Genomic DNA, 15,997 nt, shown 5'->3' with positions numbered 1-15,997 from the left:
TCCACACAGTTATGCTTTCTCATTATTTCTGAAACATTTCATAGTCTTCTCTTTATCAATAAAATCACCACCTTCCCTCTCAAAGTATCATTGATTGTTTTGCTCCAGCAAAGTCTGTCTCTGAAGTCCTACCTACTTTTCACTTCAGTTCTAGGGGCTTGGAGTGTATATTCTTAATTAGCTTGATCCCTTCATTGAATCGGCACCCTACAAAGACTTATTTCCCTTGTTGGTGTTACTATGCAAACTGGGTAGAAAGCTGGGATGGGAAGAGAAATAGGTTTAAACTACTTCTAAATTTTAACTAAAATACTGCTAATTTTAAATTAGTTCTGCTAGAGAAGCTCTGCCAACCTGAAGGTACCCTTTCTTTTCTCTAAAATTCATCCCCAAGCACACTTTTGGGTTTACTTTCTCTGCATGGCTAGAACATATTCCTATATTTCCATCAGTAGTGCTAGCACTTGGCCAAGCCTTTTCCAGCTTACATACTGACCCTGATTTCTGCTTGTTTTTTGTATCTTCACTTCCTATCACTCATATTTCTTAGTGTGGGCCTTGAAGTGACTCTGAGATTAGAGTAAAAATTCCAAAGAACAGCATGTTATTCCTTCCAGGCTACTACCTCATCCTATCCTCACCAGTTGTTCCTCTTCCTGCCTCTTCCCCCCACTTTTCATCTCTTTCTTAGGTCTGTTTTCCTCCCAAGATTACAACTGGGCAAATGTTGTTCCCTGTTCACAAAGCATGTTCCCTGTTAATAGGTGATGCCAGTTGATTCCTTCACAAAACACCACTGTTTATTCCTCAATAATTCCAGCTATAATTACCTAATTAGCAGCATGTCTAATATACCATTTAGTTCTCTGTTGTGTCATGGTCTTGCTTATATCTCTGGAGCACTGAGGGGGTAATATTACAGTGTAGTCTTGGCCATGGTGCTCCACACATTTTTTAGACTAAACAAATAATAATTTTGCTAGTTTATATTGGAAATTTGTAAATATGTACAGCTTGTATCTGGTTAGAGCCTCCTCCACAGGGCAAGCTACCTGTTGTGTTTTGCACATTTTGGTTCCCAGTGCTCACAGCTCTGAAATGTGCTGTAACACACACAGTGGAGGAAAAGGCAGCTCAAGAATGTGTTTTAACCCAGAATGTCAACTGTGCGTTCATAATGCTTAAAAATAACTTGAACAGTATTTCATGGCAGCCTTTCAGGGTTGGATTTGGTTTTGCTGTTGGACTTGTCTTATTAGTGGAAAAGAACCTTCCATGTAGGAAGTTTACAATTTCATGGTCCAACCTGAATGTGGGTAGGGAAAGTAAATTTATTAATGATGCACTTTCTTGCATCTGATTCTTCAGTGTGTTTTCCATATCTTGAAGAAAATTTTTTTTCTGCTAAAATTAGATTGACATTTTTCTATTCCCAATAGCATTCAACTAAAAGGTGAACATAAAGGTACTGGCGTTTAATACCATTGATTTGGTTAGTTGTTGCTCACGGTGGTCTACGTTGACAAAAGAGTAATTTTTGAAAGACCATATATATACAGATTCACTAGTGTAGAGTTATCATCTCTTGGCAGAGACCCTCTTCTTTTGGGAAAGAGAGTCCTACTTGGTAACAGAGATCTTTTTTTCTTTTTTTTTATTTAATGAAAGAACATACACAGGACTGAAGAATTAGTACCTTTTAGCCAACTTTAGTTTTCCCACTTTTTGGTTTCACTCAGAGAGTGAAGTATTTAGGAAAGCATTTATAATTATAGAAGTAAAAAAACAGTCTCAGAGAATATGAGATCAGGAGAGAGAAGAAGTAAAATACAATATTTAAACAGCTGAAATTTGAAGTTGGTATTTTTTTTCTTTTGAGGGAAAAACCAAATTGATAAAGAATTTTATTTACATATAACAGCATTTCTGTATTTACACATATTTAGTGTAGTATATATTAGTATATTTCTGTATCTTTAACCATTCTGAACTAAACTTTGCATTATTTCTCTCTCTAGGGTATACCCGTGGCTTAGAGGTTTAGGATATACATCTTTAACTGTATTTTTAATGGGATTTTTTCTCTGGAATGTGGACAACATTTTCTGTGATAAATTGAGGTGAGTTTTTTCACTTGTCTGGATAGCTCTTAATAGCATTTAAGTATAAAGATTGGATTATTTCTGAGGTGCGTAGTCAAGTCCGTCTTATTGTATGTATGGTATGCTGCCTACAAAACATCCATGAGATTTTATGCATATTGCTCACGACTAGAGTCAGCACTCAACAGGAGTTTTTAATTTTTTTTAACCATTTATAGATTTTTTTTAATTTCTCTTTAACTTCAAATTAAACTGAGAGAAATAATGTCACAAGTAATTTTGAGGATATGTGGATGACTAAAGCCTGCTCTTCAGACTTGATTTCATCTGAATGTGTTTTTATCCTGCTCATTTGGGGTATTTTTCTGCTCTTCCATTTCCTACAAAAATATCAGAAACAGTAGTTCTGCATTTTAAAGAAGATATGCAGAACTACTTCTACTACTACTGTTCAAGAAATACCTATTTCAATATCCATGTTACCAATAAACAGCACTTAGTTGCAATTCTTGTGTTGTTCAGCAAGCTGGAGGAGATGGAAGGGTTAATTCCAGCATTCAGAAAAACACATTTTTGACAATTTGAAACACTGTTATGCCACGGAATCTGTGTTGTACAGAATTGTCCTAGTAGGCTGGTTTGTCAGAGCCAAATAACAGTGTGCTGTAAAGAAGTCTGAAGTTTTCCATCCCTTCTGCCTTTTCAATCCCTGTGCTAGGTTAAGCCAACTGAAAGTTAATTCCAACAGAATATTCTTTAAAGTTTTTAAAAATTAATATAATACATGATCCTCATCCCTAGGAGCACTTGATACAGATGGGATAGAGTAGTTATTTGGCAGTGCAAACAACTGTGCTGGGTTTGGCCCAATAATTTGGCCTGGGTTTACAGTTTCTTTGCAAATATTGGCATCAGGGTTGATTTTTGCAGCTGCCTCACATCACTGGTGAGATCACAAGCCCCAATTCACCAAACCTGCTGAGCTGCTGTGGGTCCATGGAGGTTTTGAACTGGTTTCTAGGCCCAAAAATGACACCAGCTGCTGAGGCACTTTCTTCCATCCTCATTTCATAAGGGGAAAAAATTTTAGCATCTTTCCTGTAATACTTGTGCGGTTATGGTGCTAGAAAAAAAAATATGCTTGTTTACTAGCTTTAGTCAGACATCTGCAGAGCCTTGGATTTCTCCAGGAGGTATTATAATTTGAACCTTTGGAGAAAATACATTTAAATCCCTTGAAATTCTTTATTCTCTGAATGTCTAGTTTGTGAATCATCCACCTACCTGCTCTGTTTGGTTTTAAAGTTCAAAACTGGGTTTTGATTCAGGGTTTTTTGTTCCATATTTCAGTAAATCTGCAGCTTATTAAAAAAAAAATAGCAAAAAATCCGTAGCACTCAGTTTCTCTGGTTGGAACCACACACTTTTGAATTTGAGCTTTGAAATTTCCTGCCATCCAAAGGCTCAAAGGTTGTGCCAGGCTGCCAGCTGCATGTTCCACTGTGTCATTGCTGGGCTGACTCAGTTGGAGCTTTGTGCTAATATTTGTGACTGAGCAGCTTTGGACCAAGCACTGTAATATCAAGCAGTAAGGACGTATTCCAGGAGCTGCAGATTTTTCTTGCTTAACACATGTAATCGTTGTTTTCCACTTTTTACTTTGACAAGTGAGATTAAAGTGGAAAAAAAGACCAGCAGATGCAAACAGTTCCTCTACCATCAACCAAAATAGGCATTATCTGCAGAAGCCTAATGAGCAGGAGAAATAAGAGCAATGTAGTTCCTTCTCTTTATTTCTTTATCTCCATTCCTTAGCCCCTTCCCAAGTAGCTCACACCCCATAACTACAAAATACAAAACATGTTGGTGGGGTATTTCAGACCCTCTGCTTTAATTGCTTCCTCACTAAACACCCATTTTGTCCCTGTTTTAGAGTCCAACAGATAAAGACAAGTTGAGCTTCCATGGACCTGCAGAATAGGTGGTGTGTTTGCCAGATTTAAAGTGATGTCTGATAAATCTCATTTCTTCTCTTGGACCTTAAACTCAACATTTCATCCTATTGACAGTAGCTCACAGGGTTTGTGGAGGAGAATGGTAGAATTCATTTGGGACTGTGGGATGCCATAAATATATTCCCTGAAATTTGAGTCCAGAAGTAATTGGTCACTCATCATATGAGGAAATGTGTGTTTTCTTTAAATGTGTAAGAAAGTCAGTTCGCTGATATCTCTTTGTACTGGCAGTGTAAACTATAACTGCTGCTCCTCACCTGCTGAAAGCCTGACTCCATAAAGCCTCACCTGTCCAGCACATGCCTGAGATATGGAAACAATAATGCGTGATCTGATAATCCAACATTGTGATTTGAGATTGCTTAGCTGGGAAAAACTATTCCATTGCATGGTATTCCTTTCTTTCAGAGCATTACGAGAAAAGATGCCTCCTGTGGTGGGAGCTGTGACACAGTTTCATGCATGGTGGCATATTCTCACGGGCCTGGGTTCTTACCTTCATATCCTTCTAAGGTAGGAAGTGTTTTCTAAACTGGAAGTTCACAGAGATCTTACAAGTTTTCTCAGGTTCAGATGTACTTCAGAATGTTGTACCATCCAGAAGAGCAGGAAAATAACTTATTAAACTTATGTACTGTTTTCTTTCCTCTTTGTAACTGGTCTAAAAACTCTCTTAAAACTAATCTGTATTTTTCATAATGTAATCACTAGTCTTTAAATAGTCATGATTCTTCAAGAAAATTTAATTCAGAAATGGTAAGCCTGTGGCAGTTAAACCAAAACTGTTTGACAGTATATTAGTTTCAGAATGTAAACCATTAATACTTGTCTGTTCTTGAGCAGCAATCCTGAGGTACTTAAACATGTTTAAATTTAGGAGCTGAACAAATCTTTTGATAGGCACTGTCACTCCTGAAAACCAGCAGGCATCCTGCTGTAGTGCACAAGGTGATGGCTGAAGTAGTTTTAGAGGAGCTGTTCTCAAAAGGGCTTAAACAAGAATGTAAGTTAGCAAGTCTGGAGCCAGCTGATTTTTCTCATTTTTGCTCTATACCACCATCTAGTGGAACCAGGGGCAAGAATAGAATGTAAACTGAAAACTGAAATCTGAATAATTTCTGCAGTTTGTTCATCATCTAATTAAATAAAATTTTACCACTTAACCAATAACAAAGAGAATGTCTGGTTTATGTTTACATCCTATGTAGTTGAGAACTTGATTATATATCAGTTTTTCTACATCTAACATGGTATTCACCTTTTTTGTCAGATGTTAAAATACCTAATAAAAGGAAAATGCAAGGAAAATAAGTACATTTCCAATAGATGACCTGATAGCTCATTGTTACATTTATGTGTATATATATGCAAACATATTTGCCTACATATATGTAAATGTATATATACACAGAAATATGTCAAGGTGTATGGAAAACAGTTTGCACCATTTTAGTTTACAGGTTGTCTGCTACTCTAAAGAGCTTGAGGTAATATTTTAAAGAAAATTCCTTGCAGGAATCAAGCATAGGCAAGGTTTTTCCAACATATCACTAACTGGCATTGCCTTTTAAAAAAATGTGAGGTCATTCACAGGAAAAGATCGACTGAGAGGAGAAAGCATCTAAGAACAAAAATAAGATATAGAATCAAGCTATGCGGCTTTTTTCCCCCTTTAACATCTGCTATATTTTGTGGTACACTGATTTAATTTCATCCTTCTAAAATGACAGACTCCATTCCCTGGGAGGGGTGTTTTGTTGTTTTTTTTACCTCTCAGGGTGTCTTTCTTTCTCCCCACATAAGTGATAGGGTAAATTATTTTGCTGATGTGTCTGCTACAGGGGGATTTACTGGAAGTTAACATCTCCTGTATTGACTAAATCTTGGCAAAATGGGTAGCTCTGCAATCACAGAAACAATTCTTTTATAGTTGGAAAATAAAACTGGGATCAGGATCCTTATTTTATATGCTGTCTTATACTTAAAATTTTAAGCATGTTTTTTTCCTTCTCCTCAGTTTATATACAAGGACACTTTTCCTGAAACACAGGCCAAAGGTGAAGGTAAGCAACCTGTATTTTGTATTTATTGATGGACATTTGGATATCTTGTGCTTTGAACTGTTGATGGGGCTCAATAATTATGCCTGTTAGGGTACTGTCTTTGACTTCTGCTTACATCCCAAAAAATGCAGTTGAAATTTTCCTCCAATCACAGAATGGTTTGGGGTGGAAGGGACCTCAATGATTATCTAGTTTCAGCCCCCCTGCCATGGGAAGGGACACTTTCCACTAGACCAGGTTAGTCAGAGCCCTCAGGGTACTGCAGCCTGGCCTTGAACATTTCCAGGAGTGGAACATCCACAGCTTCTCTGGGCAACCCGTGCCAGTATTTCACCACCCTCTAAGTGAAGAATTTCTTCTTAATATCCAATCTGAACTTACTCTCTTCCAGTTTAAAGCCATTCCCCTTTCATCCTATCATTAGATTATGTTTAATAGTGTTTGGTTTCAGTTCCAAGAAACATAATGTTCCAAGGAATCTTTCCCCTATTCCTATTTTTCTTTTGACAGTTTGTTTTTGGAATATGGCCTGTTCTTCTTGTGGAGCCACCCAAGAACCTTTGACTGAGCCCTGGGCAGCCGCACGCGATCACCTGGCCTGGCTGAATAAAGCATTTCAACAGTTGCTCTGGCTGAAGTGTCAAAATTCTGGATCAATCCAAGTACCATTGCTATTAAAGGACTTCTCTGTGCTGCGAGGCCAGTCGGCCGGAACAGAGCAAAGAGCTGGCACACTAGGGAAATAGCACTTAGTACAGCTTTATTCAAAGTTGTTAAAACAAAGATTAAGACACAAGGGGTTTATGTATATATTGTACAGCTGATGATATTGAGGTAATATTTCGTGCTGGTCACAGAAAACTAACCATTTTTGAAGTGGATTGCATATGTTTTTTCATTCAGTTTTTGTTCTTTCTGTGGTCTAAACTAATATTAGTAACTGAATGACAAAACTAGGCCATTGATGGCCAAGCTAAGCATCTGTGTGGCCTATAGTGAACTGAATGCTTAACCCAAACTACTTTAACCTTGCACTTTTATACAATTAATGAAGTATGTAATGGTTGATTTAGGCCTTTATTCTACCTTGCTTTTCCACAGCCTCCTTTGCAATTTATATTTTAAGCAAAATGGTTGGGATACCTGTGCCATTTAGTTCATTTTGTACCAAGCTTGTTTTCTCTTTAGTCCAACTGAAAGGTTCATCATGGAGGATGTTCCAAAGTGTGACCAGCAGAAGACACTGAAATGGTGAAGCTTTATAGGTGTTCCTGTTTGCATCTGGGAGCTCAGTTCCTAATTTTTTGACCAGTGATTCATTGCAAACATGTGGAGTGACTGTAGAAACATAAGAAATACTCTTTTTTATTTTTTGTAATTGTTATTTACATACCTAACTTTTCTATCCCTTTCTTTAACTTCCCATTTCCCATTCATACTACAGATTGACAAACACCTTAGATGTGCTCTAGTTCAGCCTTGAATTCATCATCTTCTTACTTTGCAAGTCTTAAATATTGGTGGGACTTTCAGAAGCATCTTCTTATTCAGAAACTTTGAAGGAGGAGTAAAGGACAAGACTGAGGCTGAGGATATCTCCAAATACAAGGGGCAGTGCTTTGCTTGCTTTTAATCTATCACATGCTTAGTCTGTGAGAAAGCTGACCACCTTTTGAAACCAGACTTAGGGGATTAATGAGGGGGACAAAAACCCTGTTTTCTGCAATTTTTGTCTACCCAGCTGATGAAAGTTAGTAAGTAAATTTAAAGAAAACATTAAACTAACACAGTTTTTCAAAATATACCTCATATGAAGGCTGTGATTTTGATGCTCTTAGTTTTGGGGCAACAAACGGAGTCTATCTCTGTGCCTATTTTGCTGCCATTCTATGCAATTTTTGTCTGCTTTTGATGCTCTGAGGGATTTATCCTTCTTGCCATGAAGAAAAAAAGGGAAACACTCAGACTGATCCAAAATCCCATTTTGTATTGATTTACAATGTGCTCACAGCAGCAAAGCGTGGTAAAATAGCTGTAAAGCTGTTTCCCAGGTCTCAGAGTCCTGACTATTGAACAATCAGTGCTGGCTAAAATGGTCTCCTCCCTTTTCTCTGTTTGCAGTTTCTCTGCATCTCTTGCATCCATCAGTAACTCTTCTACTGATGTGAATCTCCAAATTAAACTGTGGCTTCTGTTATGTGACAACCCTGGACCCTTGAGATCAAATAACCCCAAACTGCATTGGAAAAAAGATACTTAACCTTGAGTGAGTTCAGTGAGGTTCAAGCACGTGCTGATAGCAGTGCATTTCAACCTGTACACCCTATAAAGACACCTGAAGGGTAATTTTAGAACAGCTTTGATATCAGTAGGCTCCACTTCCATAGACAAGGTCAGCATCTGTGCTGGGAAATTTGAGTGCTCTTCAGACTGGAAGAAGTTAGCAGAACTAGCATAGAGGTAGGAAAAAGCTGTAATGGATCAGGTGTCTTTAATTATCCAGAAAGTATATTTTTTGTAAAGAGATTTGAGAACTGTTTCAAAAATGTAGCTTGAAAATAAGTGCCTGCCTGTTCACCTCCAGGCTTTCTCAAGCATTTTTCCACACAACTGTATCCCATTTTCTTATTTAGTATGTTTACATGTGTTCATAAGTTAGGGAAGGAGTCTCGTAAGAGAAGCAGTGCAGCAGCAAGACATATCAACAGTCATTTGTGACATCTGATTGGTATGATACTATTTTTATGGAAATGGAAAAAAACCTTTATTTTAGTGGCCTTAGTTTTGTTACTGAAGGACCTGGGGGCTCTGTTTAGTTAATTAATTGCAAGAACCAGAGTGTCTTGAAAAGCCACTTTCTTATTGATCAGGCATATCTACAATGGTATATTTTAAAGATATTTGTTGATTCTTCTACACATTTGCAACTAGGAAGTCTGTGATGGGGGTTCAGATATTGTTGGATTGAATTGTCAGGATTTTAAAAAAATTGAAAAGCTCATATTTTAATTTTATAGTGCTGTTAGTTTTTCATTTATGTATTGTTTGTTGTTGATTTTTTTCTTAAAAAATGCAAATTGGCTTCTTCCTGCATTCCAAATGAGCAAAAACATGCACACCTCTACCACCCTGCCAGCAGCCTTTCTTTCAACAGGTTATATTAGACCCTGAGGAATGTAATTTACCTGTGTATCCTTCTTAGCATAAATAATCTAAAATCATGGGTGCTTTGGTTTGACTGCCTTACTGATCTTGTGAGTGATATTGAAAATGACAAGCCAGTTTTAACTACATGTCATTGAAATTCAGACTGCCTTTTCTAGTGCCTGGAAAGACATACATTCTTACTCCTGTAATGTGTTAAATGTCTGTTAATTGCTTTTTATTTATATTGCTTGTATGACAATGTTGATTTTTTTTCTACAGACCTTAGAGCAGTATATCACAAACTTTTCCTGCACTACATCTTAGCAAGTCATGTGCGATCCTATTTTTTGAGTAGGATTCAGACAGCAGCTACTTTAAAGACAATTATGGAAGTAGCAGGTGTCTGCAGGATGTATTGGACAGACTTGATAACAATGAACTCTTCTATTCCTTAACATCTATGAAGAACCAGGAAATCTGCCACCATATGACCATCAGTTTGACACAGATGAGCAGTAAGTAGCTCTGCAGTCCATGAGCTGAAAAATTCTTTCTTGGAAATAAGAGGAAAAACTTCAAAATTACTCTTGTAGTACAGATCAAACCTATACCTAATTCTGGGAATTTAGATTTTTTTTAGATACAGCTCAAGATATGCATTCTCCAGTGAGGAGTAATCTCATCCATGTTTCAAAGGCAGTGCTGTTGGCTAGCAGTATTAGTCATCTCCAGACTTCGTCTTAATAGTTTTTCTGTTAGTACAGGGCTGCTGTGCTGCCCATGGGTGTTTAAAAACTCCCCCCAGTCAGAGTTGGAATATGCAGTGTTACCACTTGCCAGTCTACCTCTGTCATGTATTGTACCATAGCTGTGCCCTTAATTACGTTTGCCTGAATGTGTGCACATCAGAGCAGCCTGACTTAGCCTGTGCAGCCCCTGGGAGTGGCAACAGTGTTGTATTGATTCCTGGCTGACTCTGTTCACTGCCTGCAAATGTCCTCACTTGTTTGGTGTCTGTCACCCACAGCCTGTGCTCAGTCTGCCTCTCATTTTTGTGTAAGTCTGGCTGCTTTAGAGAGAGATTCGAGTAGGAGGACTTCAGACAGGTGTTGTGAAATCTTCTGGGAGGGATATAGTTGAAAATATTGCTCTTTAATTAGTTTTAATTCTCTTTTAATCCTGTTCTGTGCTGTCTTGCTTGGCTAAAGCAGAAATGTATGATTTGAAATGCAGTTGATTCTTTTGGCTATCATGGATTTGCTTCTAACACCTCATTTCAAGCACCTGAATGTCTTTTTCATCAGACACTTCCATGTGAATCTCAGCAACAGAAAATCCTCCCAATACTACCAGTGTTTCTCACAGTCACTATCAACTTGTTTAATCTGCATTCAAGAATGTCAGTAATACCATTTTTTAAAACCTGTTTCTCTCCGTGGATATATTGCAGCATTTTAATAGCAGGTGGTGAAACAATTCAGTACAGAGGAGCTGTAACAGAGCAGCAATGCTCTTTTCTTTAGTAGACATCAGAATTCAGGAACACACATCCATTTTGGGGAAATGTGGGCCCTGTAATTTAGATTAACATATTCAGGTAAAACTTTCAGTTTACTTTAAGCCCCATCTGCACTTTATAAGTAGGCAGTGGGAGGCTTTAACTGCGAAGTGCTGTTTGACTGTGAGACTTTACCATGAAGACGGATAAATGATGGAGTCTTTATTACACATGAGCAGAGCACAGCCAGAAGGAGATTAAGTAATCTTACATCAAAAGATAATAACAAAAGATTAAGCACAGAATCCCGTAGTATTACGTCAACCACCCTCCTGGTATCTGCACTTTAGATACTTGAATGTTTTGCTATTTATACATTTAACTTTCCATGCTGACTACTGCTCTCTTCACCACAGAAGTGATGTAGTTTCTGTTGCATTCAGTTCATTGTAGATGACTTAGAGGTGGTTTTATGAGGATGGAACATGACACATGTTTTGAAATGTTTTGTACATGAATGAATGCATTTCTGACCTATCTGGAATGTCTTCTGCCAGCTTTGTTTGAGAGTCTGTAACCTAAAGACACAGAACTTTCTATGTAACCATTAAAATTGGTTTTGGGTTTCTTTGTTCGGTTTCTCACGCACAACTGCCTACAGCTGCCAAGTGCCTGATCTCATTGTTACAAGGCTTTTATGAGAGCTGGGGCTGTGTTTCCTCCTGAGGTCTCTAAGACAAAGTCTTTGGTACGTGGGGGTCAATATTTTTTTTTAAGTCCTGCTTCTGCAGGAATCCCAGTGCTATTTTTACTGGCTTTCCTGTTAATTATCCAGTACATGTCTGCCTCTGAGTTAAACTTGAGCCTGGCTACCCACCTTCCTGATGCTGTTGCATCTTTCAAGGCTCTGAAAGCTGGGTGAGGGATTTAGCTGTACAGGTGTTTATTTCAGGTTGTGTAGTTCAGTGACCGGCAGGGTGAGGGCGCAGCAGTCAAGCAAGCACTTTATGTGGAGCCCCCTTATTGGAGCTCCCAGCCAGATGCTCTAAACAGGACTGGGGACAGGGGGATTTGTATGTAAGTTTGAGAGGCAGGTTTAATGCCTGAACCTCTTACTTCAGTGCAGAATTCTCCCATTTTACTTCTTGAAATTTTTTAGGTTTGACTAAGTATGTAATTATAGATTTAAGAAGAACTAAGTTCAGAGTTCATCTGAGACCCTAAAACAGTGCTTGCAATTTTGGGGTTTTTTTGCGCATATATCACACAAATTTATAAGAGCAGATTGTTAAGATTTTTAAAAATGCAAAGATAAAGGGTCTTTTGCTTATTTGTCCACAGGAATAGCTATAAGCACAATCTTAGATTCCTTCTTCTGTCCCCAAAGCTCTGGAACATATATATGTTTCTCCAAAGACAGTGCTCAATAAAATGGCTCCTAGCAAGTTATGTACCAAAATGTTTTCCACATTAAAGATGTGGAAGAACTTTGTTTGTGTATCCTATTGTTCCCTGGATTTTGGAAGAGAGGGTTTCAAGCAGCATAAGCAGTATTTACTCCTTAGACTGAACAGAAACTAGTTTTTCTCTTGATTTTCCAAATTGATGTTGACTGTGTCATGTTGACTGTTGATCTCAGCATAATGCATGGATGATGTTAGATGATCAAACATCATCTGTCCACCTGGAGTGGACATGAAATCTCCGGTTCATTACATGACCAAACTTTCTAACGTTGACACTATGAGTTCTAACGTGTGGGTTTCTCTTCCTGACATTCAGTACATTGTTGCAGATAGATAATAACACTGTGACAGATGAGTAACAGTTGACTTGTAGAACACAGCTACATTGCGAAATGCTTATTGACAATTTTCATACACTGAACTGACTCTTCTACCAAACCAGCTGGTAACCAACATTAGGCTTATATGTATCAGCATATCTTGTTTTCCAAAGCACAGTAGCTTCGAAATATTTAATATGTTCCATTTGTTATTCATGCTGCAGTCAAGCACTAATTTGTGTCTTTATAGTACAAACTATTAAAGAATTTTGTTTTAAATACAACATTTCCCAGGTGGTTCTTGGTGTCTGTGTTGCACAGGGCTGGTTGGTTCATCTGGATGCTGATCAGTAGATGGGTGGTTGTACATCTTGGCCAGTGGTGTGCAAGTAGAACAGCAGGATTTGTGTGTCCTGCATGGATGGGGAAGCTGCCTGCCTGCAGCCAAGAGCCTCCATGGCAGTAGAGTTCCCCAGTCTTTGCCTTGTGCTGGGGCCCTTTGGGCACTGGGCCTTGCTCAGAGTGTAGTGTTGGCTGTAAACACTGTAGGACTGTCTTCCTTTCAAAGGCCTTCCCCAGCACACACCAGTTAGAAGGGACTGCAGGTAGGTGATGTTGGGTGGGAGAGGAGAAGGCAGGAGTCAGGTGAATGTGCAGGCAGCCCAGAGCGTGCAATTTGCACAGCCTTTCCTTCAGCCTTTTCCTGTTCCTTTCAGTGAGACAGGAGGATAATCACTGCAGGGCAGAACATTTCTAGGCAGGAATTGTGGACAGCCAGGCACTAATCCAGCAAGTCTCATCACACCCCAGCAGCCAGAGTCTGGTAATGACCATAAGGTTTTTTCCCCACTTCTGGCTGTTCTCCCAGGTGCTTAAGAGACCCCTTTTTCTCCTGCTTATCTCTCTTGAAGCTGTGTATCTGCAGGGACAACCTGGAGTTAACTATTCAGGGGCCAAGACATAGAGCAGCAAACCTCAGAGCCAGTGGTGAAAATGGCTGGGACAAGCTGTGCCATCTCCCCTCAGCGGTGCTGCATACAGAGGCACATCCAGACTCTGCAGACAAGCGTTGCCAGAACTCTGAGGCTGGGTCAAATCCAGCTTTGCATACTGAGCTTGTGGCTGGTCTAGAGCTGAGTAATACTTTGAAATTTCCCTGGGGATAAAAATAAAAACACTGTGGTTCTGTCAAAGCCCTCCTCCCAAACAGAAAATTGAATTTTGAGCTTGACAATTCCCTTTCAAGACTGCCGATTTACTTGCAGCTTTATTAATTTCTCTGCTTCTCCCCTTGGTTTTTGTTTTTTGGTGCTTTTTTTTTCATTGTTGTTGTTGTTTTGTTTGTTTGTTTGTTTTAATTCAGCCTGCTCAAAGGCTAAAAGTGAAGGTCTGTACTTGCACCACTTAAATCCCAGTGGCTCTAATCATAGATTTGGCTGTTCATGTGCTGTATGGAAAGAGTTGCTGCCAGTTCGCAGAGGAGCTGACTATCCAGCCTGGATGTTTGTTCCTAAATTCGTGGAAATGGACAAGACAATGGAGTCACTAATGAAGCTGTGGTGGGTCTGTCTCTTCTGTGGGTCATTTTTGAGGGGTTCTCTGATGGATGCCTATGGGGACATGGACCATGGTTGTGCTGGCATGAGAGAGGATCTACAGAAGCAAGACAAGGACAAATGCCTGGATTCAAACTTGGTCACCCAAGAGGAGATAATGTAATGAGCTCAAGAAGAGGTTCCTTGCACCCTCAGCAGGAACATAGCTGGGATGATGTCCTCATTCACCTTTTGTATGTGAGGGACACATAAAATTCTGTATTGGCCAAGACAGAACTAATGTTGTGTGAAGCACTGTGTGCGATGGATAAAACATCCCAACCTACAAGCAGAAACTTTGTGGATTTACTTTAGACCTATTTTGCAATCACTATAGTTAATTTAGCATCCAGGCTCCTAAACTCCTTTCCAAGGTAAGTCACCCCCAAGCTGGATATCTCACCTTGCTCACATGCAACATCCAAGGCTCTCAGTGCATGACACTTTCCAGCTGCTACAGCAATACAAATAGCTACTAAAAACATCCAACCTCATTAATCACCTTCACTCAGACTGACTTTATAATGCATGCAAGAGGCACACACCAACTTAATGAAATTAGCAGTAATTAGTGGCCCTGACACAGACGTAGAGCGAACACGGGGACCAGCTGGAGTGTGCGCAGGTCCTGTGGACCTCATGCCCACAGCACAGCACCCAGCAACACCTTGGGACATCGAGGGTGCTGACTCTGATCTCTCATCCTGGAAATCAGGTAGGTAAATGCTAATCAACAGCAGCTCATATGATCCCGCAGAAATGGAATTAAGCAAGTTACTCTGCTGATGTAAACTGATGTCAAACCCCTAATATTTATAGGCTGGCCGAGTATCAGAGCTGCAGTGATTTATGTGGATGTCTAACCTTAGCACTGCTTTTTCCTCATAGCTGGTGTGTTGACTCAGTGCTGAACAGTGGAACGGAGTACATTTGTTAAAATATTGCAGTATTGTAGAAGCCTGGGGACAAATCCAACTTCTCAGGTAGGAGAAGTGATGAACAGAACAACCAGATCCCCTCTGCAGCCAGGCAAACCTGTCCAGGCACTTGTGAGTCATTGCTTCCCAGGGTTTTATTGCTTAACAGGGTTTTGTTCATTTACAGTCCTCTGAGGGTTCATTTGTTTTGGGGTTTTTTCCTTCTATTTGTTTGGGATTTTTTCTTTAATCATCTCATTTTTAACACCCCACCTCGGCTGAAATGAAAGCAAGATTAAGCGCTAGTTACAAAATGAAAAACAACAATGAACCTGTGAGCCACAGCATGAAAACAGAGCTGCTACAGAAGGGGTATTTTTATACAGGTTATGTGAAAAACAAACAAACTCCAGCTGTTTTCTTGCTGCTGACATTAATTAAAGCAGGAGGGCTGATTACCGCTGTGGACTTGTTTCTGCTGAAAATCTTTCTGCCACATCCCCCTGGATTTGACAGTTCACTATCAATTTGCTTTGCAACCGAGGCACTCATGCACATCCCTCCAGAGTGGTTGTGGCTCTTCAGTAACGCCCAGGACATCTGATACTAAGTGGCTTTGTCCATATGCTCACATCATGTAGTTTTCATATTCAGGGTGGCATAAAAAGCCTTTTTCCCATGCCATGAGCTGTGTTACATCCCAGCAGATCCCTTCCTCTCCAGTAAGCATCACAGGGCACATCAGCAACCCCTTGTCAGGTTTGTACAACCATGAGAGCAACAACCCCAGGTCAAACTCATGATGATCAGGCTTTAGGGGAAATCAGTGTTTAAACATATTAAGGGCAGAACCCTAAATCAGAATAAAAACCTG

General features: G+C 39.4%; 1 protein-coding gene across 1 annotated transcript in view; it reads left to right on the top strand.

Annotated features, from left to right (window-relative positions):
• The window catches only part of ACER3 (alkaline ceramidase 3), a 56,315-nt gene extending 43,430 nt beyond the window's left edge, over positions 1–12,885 (top strand). Inside the window, exons 8-11 of the mRNA XM_030943087.1 lie at positions 2,019–2,120; positions 4,526–4,630; positions 6,135–6,180; positions 6,691–12,885. Of these exons, the coding sequence (XP_030798947.1) occupies positions 2,019–2,120; positions 4,526–4,630; positions 6,135–6,180; positions 6,691–6,744 (307 nt within the window). The 3' untranslated portion in view covers positions 6,745–12,885. The remainder of the gene's footprint in view (positions 1–2,018; positions 2,121–4,525; positions 4,631–6,134; positions 6,181–6,690) is intronic.
• The last annotated feature ends 3,112 nt before the right edge of the window (positions 12,886–15,997 follow it).

This window comes from Camarhynchus parvulus, chromosome 1 (assembly GCF_901933205.1).
Source record: "Camarhynchus parvulus chromosome 1, STF_HiC, whole genome shotgun sequence".
NCBI lineage: Eukaryota > Metazoa > Chordata > Aves > Passeriformes > Thraupidae > Camarhynchus > Camarhynchus parvulus.
The sequence above is the reverse complement of the archived record's forward strand: the minus strand, read 5'-3'. Positions and strand labels throughout refer to the sequence as shown.